Here is a 22,960-nt window from a genome sequence, read left to right on the forward strand (position 1 = left end):
TAGCAAGAAGGAACCCTTAAAATTTTGTAATTATCAAACCAGTACCTTTTTATCACTATATAAACCAATGGAAATTATTCTGTTCCCTAAATGAGGTATCTATGCAAGAATGATTATTAGTCTTCTCTGACTTAGATGACACCTGAAAGTGAAAGTGTTAATTGCTCAGTTGTGTCTGACTCTTTTTTACCCCATGAACAGTAGGATTTCTCAGGCAAGACTACTGGAGTAGGTTGCCATTTCCTCCTCCACGGGATCTTCCCAACCCAGGGATCCTTTTGTTTAAAATCACTATTAAGATAACATCTCTATGACATCTCTTAACTTTCTTCTCTCAATTTTATGCATTCATATATGATACTTGATAACATCTTAGTGCATTATCATCTCTATGTTATTATCATTTGTGTATTAATCATTATATTAGTACTTATCATACCCATCCTGCTTCCTTATTTGTTTAGTGCTAGATATTTTTTGGATAGCTACTACCTAGTAACTTTCTACTTTGCAAATTTTGTAAATGAAACACAACTTTATTGTCAATAACGGCAATGTTGATTATATATTTCCTATGTCTTCTCCACTAAGTTTTAAAATTGCTTTATTGAGAATGATTATGTTTTTGCACTGCAAGATTTAGAAGCTCTAAACAGTCAGCAAAAACAAGACCTGGAACTGACTGTGGCTCAGATCATCAGCTACTTATTACAAAAATCAGGCTTAAATTGAAGAAAATAGAGAAAACCACCAGGTCATTCAGGCATGACCTATATAAAATCTTTTATGATTATACAGTAAAAGTGACAAGTAGTTTTAAAGGATTAGGTCTGGTAGACAGAGTGCCTGAAGAACAATGGACAGCAGTTCAAAGCACTGTATAGGAGGCAGTGACCAAAAGCACATGAAATAAAAAGAAATGCAAGAAGGCAAAGTGATTGTCTGAGGAGGCTTTACAAATAGTTGAGAAAAGAGAAGTGAACAGCAGGGAAGAAAGAGAAAGATACACCCAAATGAATGCAGAGTTCCAGAGAATAGAAAGAAGAGAGGCCTTCTTAGAAGGCCTTCTTAAGTGAAGTATGCAAAGAAATAGAGGAAAACAATAGAATGGGAAAGACTAGAGATCTCCTCAAGAAACTGGGGATATCAAAGGAAAATTTCATGCAAAGATGGACATGATAAAAATCATGGCATCTGGTCCCATCACTTCATGGTGAATAGAAGGGGAAAAAGCAAAAGTTGTATAGATTTTATTTTGGGGGGCTCCAAAATCATTGTGGACAGTGACTATAGCTATTATATTGAAAGACATTTGCTCCTTGGAAGGAAAGCTTTGACAAACTTAGACAGCATATTAAAAGCAGAGACATCACTTTCGTGACAAAAGTCCATAGAGGCAAAGCTATGGTTTTTCCAGTAGTCATGTAGGGACGTGAGAGTTGGACCATAAATAAGGCTGAGCAACAAAGAACTGATGCTTTCAGATTGTGGTGCTGGAAAAAACCCTTGAGAGTCCCTTGGATAGCAAGGAGATCCAACCAGTAACTCTAAAAAAGGAAATCAATTCTGAATATCCATTGGAAGGACTGAGGTTGAAGCTGAAGCTCTGATACTTTGGCCATTTGATGCAAAGATCTGACTCATTGGGGAAGACTCTGATGTTGGGAAAAACTAAAGGCAAAAGAAGTGGACATCAGAGGATGAGATGCTTATATAGCATCACTGACACAATGGACATGAATCTGAGAAAACTCCAAGAGACAGTGGAGGACAGAGGAGCCTGGCGACCCTCATGGGACCACAAAAAGTCAGACACTACTGGACAACAGCATTGAGATACCTATGCCAGAAAACACATCCATTTTAATTGTACATTTTCATGCATTTTACTTTATTGAAAGACTTATTCAACTATTGCTGCTGCTAAGTCACTTCAGTTGTGTCTGACTGTGTGACCCCATAGACGGCAGCCCACCAGGCTCCTCTGTCTCTGGGATTCTCTAGGCAAGAATACTGGAGTGGGTTGCCGCTTCCTTCTCCTCTGTTTTGTCTAATGTCCATTATATCATAATGCATACTTACTTGTTTACAAAAATCCCACACAAGTGAGTTGATGGGGGCAGTAGCCCTGGAGGCAGCACTTCTGGAGAAGAATTTGGCACCATGTGTTCAAAGTCTTCAAAAATACAGACATTTGACCCAGAGTTCACTTCTTAGGAATTTAACTTAAAGAAATAATTAAGAACCTATGCAAATATTCAACCATTACCACACTAATTTTAAGATATCTCCATCATTCCCAAAATGAACCAATTGTCCATTAGCAGTAACTTTTCATTCTCGTCCTCAAACCTAGGTAACCACTTATCTACTTTCTGACTCTATATATTATCCTTACTGGATATTTCATATAGATAAAAGCATATAATAGCTGGTCTTTGGTCTCTAGCTTCTTTTACCTACTGTAATGTATTTGAGGTTCATCTATGTTATAATATACATTAATACTTTGTTCTTTTTATATCAACAAGAAGCATTTAATTTTGGGGGTAGGCCACATCTTATTTATCCATTCACCAGTTGATAGACAATTGGGTCACTTCCTCATTGGGACTATTATGAATAATATTCCTAGTAAAATTAATACACAAGTCCATGTGAACGTATCTTTTAATTTCTCTTGGTTAGATACCTAGAGGTGGAATTGCGAACTGTGTGGTCACTCTATTTAGTATTTTAAAAAACTGCCAACATATTTTTCCAAGTTGGTTTCACTCTTCTATATTCATAGCAACAATGAATATTTCAGTTTTTTTCACAGTTACCAATACTTTTCTGCCTTCATGATTATAGGCATTCTAATGGGTATGAAGTAGTATCTCACTGTGATTTATATTTGTATTTTCCTAAGAATCTATGATGTAAACAGTCTCCATTTGATCATTTTTTATTTTGCATTCTTTGGGAAATTTGGATTAATGAATTTTAATGCCATTCATTTATAATGATTTTTAAAGATTTTAGTGAAATTTAACAGCACTTTAGGAATTTTTAAAAATGTATTAAGTGTATAAATCATGCCATATTTTCTCTTAGCACAGCACAAGATATTCTGAGAAAGGATGGACATGGTTTAAACTTTCATGTTCAAAAGGGCATAAAAATTCATAGTCATGGTAGCAACTCTTCAGCTGTCAGCAGGGAAATAGTATATGTATTGAATACTTACTGTACTCCTATATAGAGCTGTAGGGGGAAAAATGCTTAAGGGATAGCTTATTATGTCTTTGGAAATAGAAATTAGAGAGATAAATATCAAATACTGATGAGTTACATATGAAAGTCAATTCTATAAAAGATATAAATTGTAATGGTTTTAATTAGCCTTGAAGGTTAGTCAGGGAGGGTCACTCAGATGTATGATGATGGAACAGACCACCATGTATCATTATGTCTGGCATATGAAAGGAAATTTTAAAGTTGGTGAAAGAAATAAAAGAAATGAGGGAAGTGAAGGAGGAAGGGAGGAAGAAAAGTAGAGTCTGTAGATGAAAATGCAGCCCAGCAGACACTGACAGCAGCCTTAGAGATTCTAAGTAGAGAACCCAGCTAAGAGTGCCTGCAATCCTCAAAATAATGGATCTGGATGAACTTGATATTCAGGATCATCTCAGAAACAAGCACCTCCGAGTTGGTTTGTAGACAAGACCACATTGTACATAGATCCAAAGGTCAGGTCTCAGATATTTGCGAGTTGTCCAGATATCTTAGAGAGGCTGAAACTAACCAACTGCCCAGCCAACTACTTTCTCATAGTAGATAGAAGGCAGCTTTCTGTTGTCCTCGCTTACTGGCCTAGCTGACATTATATTATCTAGCTGCAGGGATTAACAAACCCATGGATTAAAAACATGGCTTGCTAGGATATCAAGGATAATAAGAAAAAAACAAAGTTATATTTTGTTAACAAATTACAATGCATCTGCATACTTTGCTAAATGTTTCACATTTGTCATATTTTGAGTATAGCCCCAAGGTGGGTATGGTTTATTATGCCCCATTTACAGAAGATAAAGTTAAGCCTCAGAGGACTATCCATTCTCAGACATAGAGCTATGATTAGAGTACTTGCCTCTTACATTCCTGGAGGAGGAAATGGCAACTCACTCCAGTATTCTCACCAGGAAAGTCCTATGGGACTCTGTCTATGGACAGAGGGGCCTGGTGGGCTACAGTCCATGGGGTCCCAAAGAGTTGGACATGACTGAGCATACACACACACTCTTCCATTCCAAAACATAGTTTCTTCATAGAACACCATGAGAAAACAGGTTGAAGCTAATAATAAACCTTTATTATAGTGCAATAAGCTGAGATCAGTTCCCAAATCAGAGAGGAGCAATCTCTCCTTATCTCCTGCTTATCTATCTTCAAAGGAAATCCCTTACACAATATTTTTTAAAGAAATGAAGACAAGATATTTTTCTCTAGGTAAATGGATAAATTGTGGTATACTGATACAATGGAATGTCACTCAGGAATAAAAATAAGTGAGCTAATCAAGCCACAAAAGGTATGGGAGAAACTTAAGTGTATATTGCTAAGTAGAAGAAGTCTATATGAAATGCCTACAGTGCAGTATGATTCCAATCAACTACAGGACATTGTGGGGGAAAAAAAGCTATAGAGAATGAAAAAGATCAGTGGTTGTCAGAGGGGTTAAAGGGAAGGAAGAATAAATAGGTAGAATCCCTACAGGGGATCCGTGGGGCAGTGAAACTATTTTGTATGATGCTATAATGGTAGATGCATGTCATTATACATTTGTCAACACTCATAGAAAATATAACACAAAGAGTCAATCCTAATGTATAAACTATGGATTGTAGTTAGTAAAGTGTCTATATTGGCTCTTCAGTTGTAACAAATGTATCACACTAATGTTAGAGGTTAAGATTAAGACAGAGCTTGGTGGATGGGTTATGGGGAACATACATAAACTCTGCAGTGTCTCATATTTTCTGAAAATCTAAAACTGCTCTATAAAGTAATATATGTGAATTTTTAAAATCTTCATTTGAAAAGTGAGAGTTTTTCAAATATTCTATCATACTTTTACCTCAGTGAAATATTAACACATCCTGATAAAGAACAAGTGGTAATGTACTGACATATATTTTGTCTTTGTCATGAAAGTAATGAAAGTGAAAGTTGCTCAGTCGTATCCAACTCTTTGAGACCCCAGGGATTATATATAATCCATGGAATTCTCCAGGTCAGAATACTGGAGTGGGTAGCCACTCCTTTCTCCAGGGGATCTTCCCAACCCAGGGATCGAATCCAGGTCTCCTGTATTGCAGGCAGTTTCTTTACCAGCTGAGCCACCAGGGAAGCCCCAGGGAAGCTTATGTTGCAGAGAAGTCAAGTAATAGGAAATCCCCGTGGTTTTTTTTTTTTTTTTTGTCTTGTTTTATTTCTTTTTTTGTATTATTTCAGGCTTGCATATTAAGCTGGCAAAATGGCAGAGCTGTTGCTCAGAAGTGGCTCTGGGATGGAAAATTACCAAATGCAGTTTAAAACTGGAAAACCTAATTTCCCAAGAATGAAAGGAAAACTTAGTCAGCTAATCTAAATAATGACTGTGGGTTTCAGTTAGAGAAGGAGTTACTCAGCATGTAAAATACCCAAAAGACTTCTCAGCCCAGAGGTTATTCCCTGATCTGTTTTCATGGATATCTATGCACAATACAGATGAACCTATAAATATATTTATTTTTCTGTATCCTTATAAGCTAGACATTCCCTTTTGTCTAGGACCTGGCAATACCACTGGGAATATACAAAGAGGAAATTTAAGACTGTCTTTTTTATGTTCTAATCATTTAGAAAAACCATGCATCTAAAAGGTAAGTTAGAACAGTTTCGTGGTTATAACTGTAAATTCTGTCATTAGGATCTCTGGATTTTAAAGCAGGCTTTACATACTCATTAGTGATGTGACCTTGAGAAAGTCCTCCAATGCCTGAGTTCCATTCTGTGTAAAACTGGGATACCAATAATAACTAATTTATCGGGTATTTGTGACCATTAAATTAGATAATCCATGGAACGTGGTTAGAACAGATTTTAGGAAAATACTTAGCACATAATAAGAGACTTGATACCAATTTGAAATTATTATTTTTACCAGTACTGTTGTACTGTCCATTCCTATGTTGGTATCTGATATGTCTTCTATGTAAACATGCTGATATTTTCTGCGTGTGTTTTACAACAAAGCCAGGAACCATTAGGACATAGCCACAGAAATGAAGGAAAGCTTCAGTCTAGTGAAGTTAATAAAATTATGAATTTTATTATGAATTTTAATGAAATAACTGTTCAAAATATCCTTTCTTGGAGTTTTCATTAAAAGCTCCTTTACCTAATCTATGTGTTTGCTTCTTGATGAGAAGTTTTGTTTTTCCTTCCTCCCTTGAATTTCATGAAAGGAGGGTGAGAAAGAGAGAGAGGAGGATAAATTTATGTTGATAATTTGGTAACGTGCCCTACTTCCTTCATAAGGATTGGGATAATGTGAAAAGGATTTCAGTTAACTCAGGAGAGGATTGTCAGGTGTCTTGAAATGCAGGGTAGTTTTCCATCTGCTAAATGGTGTGACAGCCTCACATGAGAGTGAAGCATGGGCAGATTCCAGATTTTTTTTTTTTTTTTTGGTTCTTTTTGGATTAAATAATGTTTATTATCCATCACTTTAAACATGCTAAGAGTTGCAGTCAGAAAGTGTTGACTTATATATATGATTCATATTTATATATATGATTTTATATATATATATATATATCTACCAAATGTACCACTTTGGGTTATAAACATGACCAACTGAATTTATGTTCTATGAGTCTGAATAATGGATAATTTCAAATGAGGGATTTTTGAAAATTTTCTTTATACTTTTTGATATATTAACAGCAAGAACTGCTGCTACTAAAGAAAAGTAGCTGAAATTATGTCTTAATCTTTTATTTGTGAATAAAAAATTGCAGTCACTCTATCTACTCTTTGGAAATTTCTTTCAAAAATAGGTACTGAATAACAGTAGGCTATGACTTTTTTCAGTGATCTACTTGCTCTAGTAAGATCATTCAGTACTCTGAGTTTCATTTGTGTTCTCTGACTCCATTTCTTGATCCTTGAGAGCTAGTCTTATGATGGTATGGATAACGCTACAATTTTTTCACAACAGTTTAAATGTCATGTTAATATGAACATTATCTTCAAGAGTTCAGATGGGAGACAGATGAGTAAATCTTTTTTTCTTTTTTTTATTGTGGGAAAACTTAAACCAAGGGAAATATCTCATCCCCTCAGGATGGAAAATAAGAATTCAACCTTTCATGCTGCCTTCAATTCTTTATCAGTCTACCATCCAACCCATCTCCTCCCATTAAATTTGTCCACTGAAGAACAGAATATTAATTCTCTCCAAACTTCTATTCAGTGTCACAAGACAAAGGAGAGAGAAAAATTGCCTTTTCAGTATTTAAGAATTTATTACCAAATTAGAGGGAAACACTATACCCACAGAACTGTTAAAGGTTCAAAAGACATGTATAAATTGTATAGTTATAACAACTGGCTTTACAAAAATTTAACTCAACTCCTTTTTGATTCACAAATTTTTTTCACAGAGAAAAAGATGTTCCATAAAAAGGAACTGGTTTGCCCATGATGGTTCATTTTTTTGAGTACTTTGCTTTCATCCATTATCATGCCAAAATTAATGGTTTGGATTTGACTAAGCTGAAGGAATAAATGCTCATTTTTGCTGTTATTTACTCTGGCTCTTTTCCTTCTGTTTTTCACATAAAAGACTTCTGCCACTTCTCTACAACAACATCAAACTGTACATCCACTCCCCTCACTGCCTTCTTGCTGACTGGTATCCCAGGATTAGAAGACTTCCAAATTTGGATTTCCATCCCTTTCAGCTTCATGTACCTTTTGGCTGTGATAGGTAATGGCCTGGTTATGGCGGTGGTGATCTGCGACAGAAGCCTCCATGAACCCATGTATCTCTTCCTGGCCATGCTAGCACTCAATGATGTTCTCCTTTGTACTGTCACGGTGCCCAAAACGCTTCTTATCTTTTGGCAGGGCCCTTCCATATCAACATTTCCTGCCTGTCTCACGCAGATGTTTTTCGTTCATGCTCTGTTTGTCTCTGAATCTGCGGTCCTACTGGCCATGGCTTTTGACCGCTATGTGGCTATCTGTGCACCACTCCATTATGCTACCATACTTACAGGCTCTCTCATTAGCAAAGTGGTCCTGGCTCTGGTAGCTCGAAGTGTGACTGTGGTCACCCCTGGCGTCCTACTCATTCTCCGCCTGCACTTCTGCCAGAGCAACGTCATTCACCATACTTACTGTGAGAACATGGGCATCGCCAAATTGGCTTGCAATAGCAATGTCCCTAATAGCATTTATGGGCTCACTGCTGCTCTCCTCACCACAGGACTCGACTTTGTCCTTATCTCCCTGTCCTACTGGTTAATCTTGAGAACAGTCTTCCAACTGCCTTCTAGGGAAGCCCGGACAAAGGCCTTTGGAACTTGTGGAGCGCATACATGTGTCATCCTGATATTCTACACTCTGGCCTTCTTTTCCTTCTTTACCCATCGCTTTGGACACCATGTACCCAGGCATGTCCTTATCCTCCTGGCAAATCTCTACTTACTGGTACCACCTACCATGAACCCCATTGTTTACGGGGTAAAGACAAAAGAGATAAGGATGCGAGTGCTAGGACTCTGCCCAACCTAAATGATCCAAGAGTAATAAAGCAACAAGGAACAGGGCAGTCCAGGATTGAGATACAGGTTTAAATGTCGTCTAAATCAATTTGGACAGATTTATTCCTGCAACACCTATGCAATGAATAAAGCTTTAAAAATTTGTATTTCCAAATGTTATCTTCCTGATATTGGGTTAAAAGGAAGCTAACAAGGAACTGCTCAAGTACCACCAAGAATTATTTCAACATACTAAGATAATGTGCCACTGTAGTTGCATATGGCATTTAAATATCCTTTTGGTAATAAACCATGCCTCTTCACTTCAATTTGCTATAGACAGGTTGATATATAAACTGTACATACTCAGAAATTAGTTCTGATTCCACTCTTCACCATAACATCTGCAGGGCCCAAAATATGAAAGAAAGAAAGTGAAAGTGGCTCAGTTGTGTCTGATTCTTTGCGACTCCATGGACTATACAGTCCATGGAACTCTCCAGGCCAGAATACTTGAATGGGTAGCCTTTCTCTCCTCCAGGGTATCTTCCCTACCTAAGGTTTGAACCCAGGTCTCGCACATTGCAAGCAGATTCTTTACCAGCTGAGCCACAAGGGAAGACCTCAAAATATACAAATAATTAATAAATATTTGTTGAATGGATAAATATCTTAATTAATCAAAATAAATGCTAATGATTTTATGTAACAACCCCCGATATATCTCTATATATTATATATGACCTACAACTAAAACATTCATTTCATTTCTTCTCAAAAAACTTTCCTTTAGCATCCACAAAGTATGACTTTCTTATCTCTTCAATACCTTAATGTATTAAAGATTCTTTTGGTGACAACGAATAGAAATTACCTTTGGTTAGATAAAGGGATCAAAAAGCAGGATATTTCATGGTAACATTCTGTGGGATGTTATGACAGCCAAGGATAACTGCATTTCTATTTCTCAGGTAGGACTAACGTCAGGCTGCTATTAGACCTCACCAGCAGGAATGGAAGCTTCTTAATTGAATTTGGGCTTCCCTGGTACCTTAGCTGGTAAAGAATCCTCCTGCAATGCAGTTTGATTCCTGGGTTGGGAAGATTCCCTGGAGGAGGACATGGCAACCCACTCCAGTATTCTTGCCTGTACAATCCCCATGGACAGAGAAGCAAAGAGGGCTCCAGTCCATGGGGTCGCAAGGAGTCAGACACGATTAAGTGACTAAGCACACACACCTGGTCTTAACTACAATAACTGTGGGACAAAATATATGATTTCTGTAAATAGGATCAATTGCTAAACCTGGATCAAACTGTTGTATTTCTTATTCTGATTTAATGGGGATAAAATTGTGTCAGGGTAATTCTGAAGAAAAGGGAAGTATGATAGTGGTCTGGATTCTGTTCACTGGATTCATTTGGTATGTTTATATTAGCACATGCAGTCATCCTAGTTTAGCTCTTCCTACAGTATATTCTATTGCATTCCATAGTATTAGGACAAACTTTATCATCTATGAACTCTCATAAGATAATTAAGTAAGTGAAGTCGCTCAGTTGTGTCTGACTCTTTGCGACTGCATGAACTGTAGCCTATCAGGCTCCTCCATCCATGGGATTTTCCAGGCAAGAATCCTGGAGTGGGTTGCCATTTCCTTCTCCAGGAGATCTTCCCCACCCAGGGATTGAACCCAGGTCTCCTGCATTGCAGACAGACGCTTTACCATCTGAGCCACCAGAAAAGTCTAACATAATTACTGCAATGTAATTCCTTATTTCCACTAGGAAACATTCACCTCTTGATTTATAAAGGAGCTAAAATACTTCTCTGGCATCAAACAGTAAAAAAGTGCATCATGAACATAATAGAAACATATACATGGCCAAGTGGTTGCAGTAATTTGACTGTCTTGAAAATATTTATATTGTTATAATTCTTTTTATAAATACATGTGGCTGTTTATAAGTTATCTGTATAATCATGTAATTACCCATTTTGTAGGTTTTTTTAAAAAGGAAATTATGTTGTAATAGTTATTCAATTGAATGATTAAATGACTAAGTGTGCTAATGAAATATTTTGCAGCAATATTTTATATAGATGAAAATGCTAAACACTTAGGTGGTGAAATGGATACTGACCTCCTCTACTCTGATTTTTTGCTTGCTATCATGTTTTTCCACAAAGTGTTTTCTGCAGCATGTTGTTGCTCAGTCACTCAGTTGTGTCTGACTCTTTGCAGCTCCATGGACTGCAGCATGCCAGGCTCCCCTGTCCTTCACCACCTTCTGGAGTTTGCTCAATCTCATGTCCACTGAGTCAGTGATGACATCCAGCCATCTCATCCTCTGTTGCCCCTTCTCCTCCTGCCTTCAATCTTTTCCAGCATCAGGATCTCTTCCAATGAGTCAGCTCTTTGCATCAGGTGGTCAAAGTATTGGAGCTTCAGCTTCAGCATTAGTCCTTCCAATGAATATTCAGGGATGATTTCCTTTAGGATGGACTGGTTGGATCTCCCTGCAGTCCAAGGGACTCTCAAGAGTCTTCCCAAGACCACAGTTTGAAAGCATCAGTTCTTTGGTGCTCAGCCTTCTTTATGGCAAGAATACACAGAAGGACTATACAAAAAAGATCTCAATGACCCAGATAACCATGATGGTGTGATCACTCAGCATAAAGATGATTAATGTATAGCACAAAGGTTAATGTTAGATATAATGAAAATGATTGCATTGCATTTTTGCTTAATAACAGGGGATTAGAACACAAAGAAGAATTATTATTTGGCCTTTTGTATATTTACACATTCTTCAGGTAGGCAGAGAAGGCTTTTAGAAGGCAAATAAATACTCATGACTTCATCAAACAACATAAAAAGCAAAGCTATCACTTTGCTGATAAAGGTTCATGAGATGTGATAGTTGGATAGCATCACCCATTCAACGGACATGAGCTTGTCAACCCCGGGAGATGGTGAGGGACAGGGAGGCCTGGTGTGCTGCAGTCCATGGGGTCACAAAGAGTCAGACAAGACTTAGTGATTGAACATTACTATATATTACAATATGAGTAAGAGTGTCTCTTAATTTATAAGTTCATGTACAAATGAGATAGATGCTTAAATCATATTATTGTGAATTTGGGGAAGGATAAGAGGCCTTCCTCTTTCAATAGCACTGTCTACTTGCTGGGGCTCTAGCTTTTGTTAAATTTTTAAAAACAAGATAGATAGTGCTTCTGTTCTCAATTCATAATACAAACTTGATATCCATTCATTTGTATATTCAATTGCTAGTGTCTTCAATCACTATATTTTATAGGGAGAGTCACCTTAATTTTGATAATATGTTTTTTGAGTGTGTTTAGTAAAGTATACTTTATGAATATGTGTGTTGACTACTCAGTCATTTCCGACTCTTTGCAACCACATGGACTATAGCCTGCCAGGCTCCTCTGTCCATGGTATTTTGCTGGCAAGAATATTGGAGCGGGTTGCCATTCCCTTTTCTAGGGGATCTTCCCAACTCAGGGATCAAACCTGGATCTCCTGCATTAAAGGCAGATTCTTCACTGTCTGAGCTACAAGGGAAGCCCCGTTTATGAATATAAAGTACCCCTAATATATATATTAGCCCCTCTTAAGAAATATATAGAGGATAACAATTTGTAAACTCAAAAGTTGGCCTGTATATTTCATATTCATTTGTATATTTTTGTATTTGTGTGAAATGCAAAATCTAAGATTCAATAATTTAAACATATTTGTTAGCTAAAAAAAACGATAAAACTTTTCATTTTTTGGAGCAGAAGCATTATGGTAGATGTATTCAGCAAGCAGACACTAAAAATATATTTTTAATTTGATGGTTTTATAGAATGGCTATAGTTAAGTGCTACTTATATGATATACAGCAAATGATAATGTTCACATTGTCTTCCAAAATTTATTTATATTAATTTTATTTTATTTATTTACTGTAGGATATTATCTAAATTTGATGTTCATATATCTTGTTTTATTTTTACTTGATAGCCCTTTGGTCAAAGTGAAAGTGCTGAAGGAGAAGAGTATTTAGAAGTAGAGTCAAGAAATAGGATAAGAGGGATGAGGACAGATATAACTGAATTAAAACTAAGGAACAGGAATAAGTCATGTGAAGTCTTAGATATCCTTCACATGCTTGACATTTGAAATGGTAATTTTAAGTTAATAATACCTTTTTTGTCATGTGAAATGTGAGCTTATGACAAATGCAATCTCTTTCTCCAAGACTTTTTAGAGAATCCAATAAAACTAGTTATTCTTTATCCAAAGATTGATTCATTTCTTTCACTTATGCAATCAATAATTATTAAGTGCATAATTTAAATAAACATAGTGTTGTTTCTCACAGGTAGCAAGCTGCATGAGACACAGTTCCTCGTTTAGATAGAATAAGATTTGTGAAAACTTATTATGTATTATTAAGACCAGTATACATAAAGTTATAAAGCATCCTTAAAGGCTTTTTTCTTCATTTATTTGTCTTTGAACAAGTATAGGCATGTGAATTAATAAATTTAGACTAGAATTGCACATTTCTTATACAACTCTATGCATAGCCATGCACTAGATCATTTGGATAATATGAAAAAACAGTTTATATGCCAAAAGAATTGTAGAAAAAGTAAAATTTATATTTTATGTTTCTTACTGTCACAAACATAAGTAGCTACACTTCAGTCAGTTGGATTTTTTATACTTGAATACTATATCCTAAATATTGTTTGATACACTTAATCCAATGGATTATAATTACTGGCTTCATAAAACATCTCAGGAATTTTAAAAACTACTGAGTGTCAGCTGTTTGTAAGATTAAAATTATTTCTGAAAATTAAGGAAAAATAAGCAAACTATGAAGTTTGCCCATTTCTATACCTCATGAAATTTAATTTCCTGAGAAAACACAGAAGTGAAGTCGATCAGTTGTGTCTGACTCTTTGCGACCGCATGGACTGTAGCCTACCAGGTTCCTCCATGCATGGGATTTTCCAGGTAAGAATAATGGAGTGGGTTGCCATTTCCTTCTCCAGGAGATAACCTAGGTCTCCCACATTGTAGGCAGATGCTTTACTGTCTGAGCCACCAGGAAAGTTCGAGAAAATACAGAGCATGTGCATAAAATTTTAAAAGATGCGGCTGATGCACCATGAAGATAGATAAAATGCTGTGAGCTCTAATATATTTTTAAATTGATATTATCATTACCATCTTTAATAAAGGTAACTTCAGCAGATTTACAAACACACTTATAACAAGAAGGGTACTGTGAGATTCCCAGACAAATGCAGTATGTCATGAAGCACAGAAATATGAGTTTAGAATAATCAAGGAAAACTTCATGGACAGGAAACCATGAATCAGGGTTAGGATTAGAAATGAGAGACAATAGATTTAAATGGTATCTAACACATTGCATTCCAACATATTCATGTCAAGAGGAGATTTAGGAAACACTTGTTAAGTCAGTCTGTATAATCTCAGTGGACACCAACTCTCTACTTTAGGACATCTGCATGATGTAATGTCAATTTTATTTCTGTCCTTTTCAGTAACGTTTTGTTGACAATTCTGGTGCCAACATAGCATGTAGAAAAATCACTATATATTTTAAACGTAATATTGATGCCATCATTTTCTTGAGGACAAACCTACATCACAGAAGAACTGAGTTTTAGGGTGAAAAGCAGGTGGAGAATTCCTTGGCGGATCTGCTTGGTCTTCACACTATAGATGATTGGGTTGAGCACAGGTGGAACTAGGAGGTAGATATGCGCCATGAAGATGTGGATGAGAGGGGATGAGTGTTTGGCAAAACGATGGACAATAGAGAGCCCAATCATAGGCACATACAGAATAAGTACAGCACAAATGTGGGATGCACATGTGTTGAGGGCCCTAAATCTCCCCTCCTGAGATGAAATTTTTAATACTGAGTGAAGGATGAAAACATAAGACACAAAAATACCCAGAGAGTCCATTCCCCACAGCAAAGTGATCAGAACTAACCCATAAATAACATTAAACTTGGTGTCAGCACAAGCAAGGCGGATCATATCCTGGTGCAGACAGTAAGAATGAGAAAGAGTGTGAGAATGGCAAAATGGAAAGAATGCCAGCCGGGCCAGAAGTGGGGTCACAGGAAGGGCACTTCTAAGCAGGGCTACAATTCCAATTTTAGTGATAAGTGTTGGAGTGAGAATGGTAGCATATCTTAGTGGGTGGCAGATGGCCACATATCGGTCAAGGGCCATGGCCAAGAGCACAGATGATTCAGTGAAGGAGAAAGTGTGAATGAAAAACATTTGGACCACACAGGTGTTGAACTGGATCTCCCTGGAAATCGACCACAACACCCTGAAGAGTGATGTCATTGTGGGCAAGGACATGCCCATGTCAGTGAGAGAAAGCATGGCCAAGAAGTAGTACATGGGCTGATGGAGTCTGGGGTCTGTCCGGACAATATGTAGGATAGTACAGTTACCCATGATTCCAACCAGGTAGAGGAGACAGAATGGGATGGAAATCCATTGGTGAAATTCCTCATATCCTGGGATACCTGTGAGATAGAAGGTGGAGGAGAGGATATTGCTGGAGTTTGCAGTTGCCATAGGGCTTACTATTAAACGACAATCCAGATTCACATCACACTCCAGAAGGGGAACAAATGAGAAGATCAGCACCTGTGTCACAAAAACAAAACAAAACTTCAGAGTGTCCTATAATCACTCCTATATGTGCCCTCATGGTTTGCTTTGTTTTTCTTTATTTCATTGCTCAATGTCGTCAGTTAAGAAAAACATCCACTTTATAACCATAATGACTTTCCCTTCTCCTCAGATGCAGGACTATTAGCATGCTGTCTGAACATGCACAAACTTCTTCTAAAGACATTACCCCCCAGAGCAGCACACACAAAACCACTTTAGATTACATTATTAATACTTTTCTTTAGAATAATCTTGACCAGAGTCACTGGTCTTATATTAGTCCACTTTGGGAAAGAAAAAAAAAAAAAAAAAAGAGAGACCCCTGCAATGATTTATATGAATGTCTTTGTCTAAGCTTGATAGTTTTTACAGCAATCCTAGACTATCATGCAAGGCATCTTTACAGTATTCAGGTAAGTTTTTATTCTTACTAAACATATCTCTGACTACATAACTGATACCACAGTGATGGCATCCATGCATGCGTGCTAAGTTGTTTCAGGCATGTCCTACTTTCTGTGACCCTATGGATTGGGACCTGCCAGTCTCATCTGTCCAGGTGATTTTCCAGGCAAGAATACTGGAGTGTGTTGTCATATCCTCCTCCAGAAGATCTTCTTGACCCAGAGACCGATCCCATGGCTCTTAGGTCTCCTGATTTGTCAGGTAGGTTCTGTAACACTAGCACCACCAGGTAATTGATAGCAAGGGAATGGTAGCCACGTAGAATCAACTCTGATATCAGTATGTTCTTGGATTAGCATCTTCTTGAGGAAATATAGCTTAAGATGATTTAGTAGAATGTGTAGATTTTAAAATTTATAATTATAAAATACATAATTTTATGTATGATGTTAAACTATAACTGATTTTGAATCTGATTTGAAAGATTCAGAAGATTTTTCCTGTTATGTTTCAGAACTGAATAATCATTTAGAGACTGATTCTTTCTACCAAAAATGTAAAACAAAAGATATAGGGGTTGTTGAGAGAGTAGAATTTTATCCTTCAAAGCAAAAACAAGAGAAAAAAGAAAACAACAACAAAAGTAAAATGCACAAAAAATGCCTACTGGCATCTGACCTTCACATTAAAACTCTTCTGCTCAAATGAGAAAATATACTTTCTCCCTCTTGATTCCAGGATTCCTTCTGTGGTCAAGAAAGACATCTCTCTATTAAGAAAGGTGAACCATTTCTTAAACTCCACTTGCTCATCAACTGCCCAGCCTCCATGCTCACCAAAATATTGGTTTAAGATTTTAAAGTCTATGGGACAAATTACCTTTCACTGTAAACTAATAAATCAGCATCTTCTGTCTTGGAAAGTCTTTGACATGAAATCCCTTCTGTCTCCCCTAGTTCCATGTAATATCCTTGATTACAGAAGATATTTCTCCAAATTGTTTAATAATTTTCTAAGAAATGCAAGATCCATAATCAAGACATCAAATAAGTAAATTCCACAAACAAATTCAATCTTCCTGACTGTTCATATTACACTTAGTTCTACCAATACACAGTATGAACTGATACTTCTTACGGCCCTGCTATTCAGCTTCTCAAATTCCTGTCTATCTCGTCACCTTCCTGTCCAAAATTGCACTGATTATTGCTTTCAATGCTCAGATTGCCCAATATTATCCTTTCTTTTTGATGATTCTTTTCTAATTTCTATTCTATAATCAAAATTTAAAAATTTGGTTCTTTTTATCTTGCTGCTTAGTCAATTCAAACCATTTTTCCAATTTTATAAATGTTCTCTCCCATTACCAAGAAGTAAACATGAAGTTTCATTGAAAATTGGAATATACCTGAACTAGAGGTCATTTTTCATCATATCACTGACCTTCTTCTGAAGTTGAAAGGAGACTGATATCTAACATCTCTCTTATGTAGAATCTATTTCTCTGGCTCTGCAATCACATTAACTTAAGTTATATTCTGGTTTCAAAGCTTACTCACTTTAATTTAGATGAAATGACTTCTTTTTCTCTCTTCTGTAGAGGAGTTGTCTCCTCTATAAACTGAAGATAATAATAATTTGATGGGTTGTGAAGGTGAAGGAGATAATGTGTGTAAATTTGTCAGCATAGAGCCTTTCTATGATGATGATAGTGATGAAAACAAGAACAATGATGATGACAACATTAGCAATAACATCAATGACTGAAGTATAATGAGAGGAGGAAGACAAGGGGAGACTATGGAGTATCCTCCTCTAGAGGAAACACCATGAATGGCTATGTTCAAAATGACCTAACTGGTCTGAGAAGTAGAAAGTGAACTGTATCAGTTTCATTTCTTTTTTATCAACTAAATATTTAGTATAGCCAGAGATATGAATTGCTCCTTAATATTTTTTCTACCCAGAAATTCCTCTGATCAATATGATGACAGTACATATATACTTTCCATTTTATTCAGCACCAATTTTGGGGGATAAAAGAAGAGTCCAAAATAGAATGAGAAATCTCACCAAAAGTTAAAATGAGATCTTTGGGACTTCAGTGAAGTAGGAATCTGAGCAATCACATTAGCATTCTGATGCTACTGCAACATATATTTTCATTATTCTCCATATTCATTGGTATCTGGCCCATCTATTTTTTTCACAACCCCCATGTTGTAGCACCTGTTTCACATTGTCTTTTGATATCTTCTACATCCCCAGAGGAGGAGGGTGGAGTCTGGAATTAGTTAATAAACTCAACAATCTGAAGGTCTTAAGGTCTAGAACATAATTATTAGTCAATATCATGTTAAAAATCACTGATACATGGGATTGGAAGGGACCTGAAATGTTATCTACTGTAATCCCACTCCTATTTTGGATTCCTCTTCTGTTATGTCTGGTAATATTCCTTTATGCTGTGTAAGCAGTCATGTCCACTGACAGACAGGAGGCTACTTGCCATGAAAGTCTAGAGTATATTAGGCAAGTTCTATCTGAAAAACCTATATCTGGCTTGAATCCTCTGTCTATGGGTACAGACAATAAAGATTTGGAGTAAGTATGCCCTCTAATAATCTGAGAACCTCTTCCTTCTTGAACCATCCCCCTGGCCCTTCTTCTCACACTTTGGGTGTCTGCCCTGCTCTCTTTGATCTCTCAAGCCCCCTCTGTATTTTCCTGTTACCTCCCAGTTTCACTGTTCCCAGTCATTACCTACTTGGTAGAATAGTTGTTCTTGTCATGAGTGACTGCTCTAATTCTCAAGGAAAGAAGGATGAATTAATAAGTCTTCCTCCAGTCCTTAGAGATGTAAGTCCCCATGAGAAATGCAGGACCATGCCTGCAACCCTGTCTGCATGACTATTTTACTTTAGGGCCCTTCCCCAAATTCTCTGTTTTCCATTTCCTATAATGCAGTTTGGGAATACAAAGGCAGGAGGCTATAGAAAGTTCCAAACATTTATCACCCCTATGTCTGGAACAAATGTGGTAGTGTGACATATAATGAAATACTATCTTGTATCCAGACTATGGCAAGGTAATAAAGATGCTGGGCTTCCTAGGTGGCTCAGTGGTAAGGAATCTCCCTGCTAATGCAAGAGGCACAGGAAACATAGGTTTGTTGGTGGGTCAGGGAGATCCCCTAGTGAGGAAATGGCAACCCACTTGTCATTCTTGCCTAGAAAATTCCACGGACAGAGGAGATTGGTGGGCTACAGTGCATACAGTCACAAATAGTTGAGAGGATCAATTTCTAGGTAGGTTGACAAGAAGTCCAGGGTCCCCGAGGAGGAGAGAGGGGTCTGGGCCTTTCAAAGAGGAGATACGGGTCTGGAGTTCTCAAGGAGGAAACAAGGACAAAAAGTTTTTCTACATTGTTTTGTTTTAGTCAATATAACTATATATCTTGCTTGAGGACATGTTTTTCCTTCTTAAGACCCTTCTGACTAAACCTGTCATCTTAAAATGTATATTGTGGGAGTGGGTCTGGTAAGATCTTTCTATTATTAGTTCTAATTCTGTTATATTAAAGTGCAAATTATGGGATTTGGTCTGGTAAGACCTTTACAACCTTGAGATTCTTTTGATTTACCATAATAACCAATTGAAAAAGTATATAACTCCCTTGATAAGACTATAAAGGGGGGCACTCTACGTCCCCTTTCTGATGTCTATGTCAGAAGCTTTCTCTGTCTCCTTTTATACTTTAATAAAACTCTGCTACACAAAAGCTCTTGAATGATCAAACCTGGTCCCTGGTCCTGAAGCTAGATCTTCTTTGGAGATCAGGAATCCTTCACCATGAGCTATCAGAGTCAGATAAGCCTGAGTGGCTGACAGACATGTTTGCACTCAATAAAGAATGTTATCTATGGAGTAGCCAATCAGAGAGACTTAGTAAGGACTTAAACTGTTGAGGAACATAGAATCTATAGCCTAAGGGCTGGGAATGACTTGAGTTCAGTTCTGTTATTCTGCTTAGTTACTTACTTGTGTCCAACTCTTTGTGACTCCATGAACTGTAGCCTACCAGGGTCCCCTGTCCCTGGGGATTCTCCAGGCAAGAATATTGGAGTGGGTTGCCATTCCCTCTTCCAGGGAATCTTCCAAAATGAGGGATCAAATCCAGATCTCCTGCATTGCAGGTGGATTCTTTACTGTCTGAGCCACCAGGGAAGCATGCCACCTGGCTAGCCTATCCAACACCTGCAAAGCAGGACACTTCATTGAAATATTCTGCAAATATCTTGACAGCCAAAGGTAATATGAATGTCTACAACTTAGGTAAGAAAAAGAGCCAGGCTGCCATAGGACCTTAACAGCAGGAAAGGACGAACTTTTTTAGATTTGGTGACCCTATCTGGTCTCAACTACAATGATTGTTGGACAAGGAGATTAACTGCCCTATATTGGGTCAGATTGCTAATTTAAATCAATATATTTTATTTCTTATTCTGATTTAATGGTGGTGAAATTGTCAGGACAAATTCCGAAGAAAAGGAAATCTGTGGTAATGATCAGGATTATGTTCACTGGATTCATCTGGCACCTTTATGTAAGCACATACATTTTCCTAACTTAACTCTTCTCACACCAAACATTCTTGCAAATTGCACTCTATGGTTCATGGGACAAGGTTTACCATTTATAAACTTATTTGTCATAATTCCTATAACGCAATTTCTTATCTCCACTATAAAACATTTACCTCTTCATTTATAAAATAGCTAAAATATTTCTCTGGCATCAGACAATAAAAAAGTGCATAATGAATATAATAGAAACCTATATATGGCCAAGTGGTTGAATTAAATGAATTGGGTGCCTTAAAAACATCTGTACTGTTATTCTCTTTATAAATGCATATGGCTTTTTCTAGACTTTCTGTGTAATGAGGTGGTTATCTACACTGTACTTTTTTTTAAAGTAAATAATGCTTTTATGGTTTAAGTTATTCAATCAAACGACTGAATGACTAAGTGTGCTAATGATGTATTCGGGAACAATGCATGTATAAAAGAAAACATTAATCACTTAAATGGTGAAGAGTATTATTCTCTATTCTGATTTTGTGCTTTTTTAATTTTTTGTATTTTGCCACAAAGGACTTTCTGCAAATAAAGATGATCAATGCATAATCCAAAGAATAACATTTGACATCATGAAAATAATTACATTACATTTTTCCTAATGATAGGAGACTGGAAAAAATGAATTATTATTTGGTCTTCTGGATATCTTGCAGATTTTTCATATAGACAAACAATGCTTTTAAGGGACAAGAAAATACTCATGGCTTTATGAAACAAAACAGTATGTGTAAGACTGTCTCAACTTATAAGTCTATATAAAATTTGGATAGATGTTTATATCATATCATAATTCTAGGCAAGAGTAGGAGGATTTTCACTTTAAGAGAGCTAGCTACTTGCCGGAGGGCTGGACTGGACAAAATAAAGTTTCCCTCTTAGTTCATAATATAACTGTGGCATCTATTCATTCATTCAGTCATTCATTCCATTGTATAGTCAAAACTCATCTCTGATTCAATAATTCTACTCCTGGGCAAACACCTGGAGAAAAACAAGGTTGGAAAGGCTACATGAACCTCAATGTTCACTGCAGCACTATTAACAATTGCCACAACATGGAAGCAACATAAATGTCCATAGACAGATGAAGGAATAAAGAAGATGCTGTGCATACATAAAATGGAACATTATCCAGCTGTTAAAAAATAGCAAAATAATGCCATTTGCAGCAACTTAAATGGATCTGGAGATTATCATACTAAATGAGTTAAATCAGACAAAGGCAAATATATGATATTGCTTACATGCAGAAGACAAAAAACAAAATGCAAATGAGCTTATTTACAAAAAGAAACAGACACACAGGCTTAGAGAACAAACTCGTTGTTACAAGTTGGGGGGGGTGGGAGTTTAGGATTGACATATACACACTGCTATTTAAAAAATAGATAATCCAGTATAACACAGGGACTTCTGGTCAATATTCTATAGAAACCTAATAGAAAAATAATTTAAAAAAGAATAGATACATGTGTCTGTATAACTGAGTTACTTTGCTGTACATCTGAAACTATCACAACATTATTAATAAAATATACTTCAATAAAAATGCAAATTAAAAAATGAAAAGAATAACATACTTAGGAATAAATTTACTTAAAGAAACAAAAGACCTATATGTAGGAAAAACTATAAAGCACTGATGAAAGAAATCAAAGATGACACAAGTAGATAAAGTAATATACTGTGTTCATGAATCAGAAGAATCAATATAGTGAAAATGTGTATACTATCCAAAGCAATCTATAGATTCAATGTAATCACTATCAAGCTATCAACAGTATTTTTCACAGAACTAGAATAATTTCACAATTTGTATGGAAACATAAAATACTTCAAATAGCAAAAGCAATCTTGAGAAAGAAGAACGGAACTGGAGGAATCAACCTTCCTGACCTCAGACTATGCTACAAAGCTACAGTCATCATGACAGTATGGTACTGGCACAAAGAGAGAAATATAGGTCAGTGGAACAAAATAGAAAGCCCAGAGATAAATCCACACACCTATGGACACCTTATCTTTGACAAAGAAGGCAAAAATATGCAATAGAGAAACAACAATCTCTTTAACAAGTGGTGATGGGAAAACTGGTCAACCACCCATAAAAGAACCATACACAAAAATAAACTCAAAATGGATTAAAGATCTAAATGTAAGGCCAGAAACTATAAAACTCCTAGAGGAAAACATAGGCAGAACACTCTCTGACATAAGTCACAGAAAGATCCTCTATGATCCACCTCCCAGAATATTGGAAATAAAAGCAAAAATAAACAAATGGGACCTGATTAAAATTAAAAACTTCTGCACAACAAAGGAAACTATAAGCAAAGTGAAAAGGCAGTCTTCAGAATGGG

The 22,960-nt window shown here is 36.6% G+C and overlaps 2 protein-coding genes across 2 annotated transcripts; one reads left to right on the plus strand and one right to left on the minus strand.

Annotated features, from left to right (window-relative positions):
* The first annotated feature begins 5,893 nt into the window (after window positions 1-5,893).
* On the plus strand, window positions 5,894-12,165 carry LOC136175815 (olfactory receptor 52Z1P-like). The gene is made up of 3 exons (XM_065946026.1): window positions 5,894-5,906; window positions 7,874-8,802; window positions 12,028-12,165. The coding sequence occupies exons 1-3, from the start codon at window positions 5,894-5,896 to the stop codon at window positions 12,163-12,165; spliced, it is 1,080 nt and encodes a 359-aa protein (XP_065802098.1).
* A 2,328-nt stretch (window positions 12,166-14,493) lies between these two features.
* On the minus strand, window positions 14,494-15,453 carry LOC136175249 (olfactory receptor 51L1-like). Its single transcript, XM_065945570.1, has one exon. It carries the CDS (start codon window positions 15,451-15,453, stop codon window positions 14,494-14,496), a length of 960 nt encoding a protein of 319 aa, XP_065801642.1.
* Between the last annotated feature and the right edge of the window lie 7,507 nt (window positions 15,454-22,960).

Source organism: Muntiacus reevesi, chromosome 9, assembly GCF_963930625.1.
Source record: "Muntiacus reevesi chromosome 9, mMunRee1.1, whole genome shotgun sequence".
Taxonomy (NCBI): Eukaryota; Metazoa; Chordata; class Mammalia; order Artiodactyla; family Cervidae; genus Muntiacus; species Muntiacus reevesi.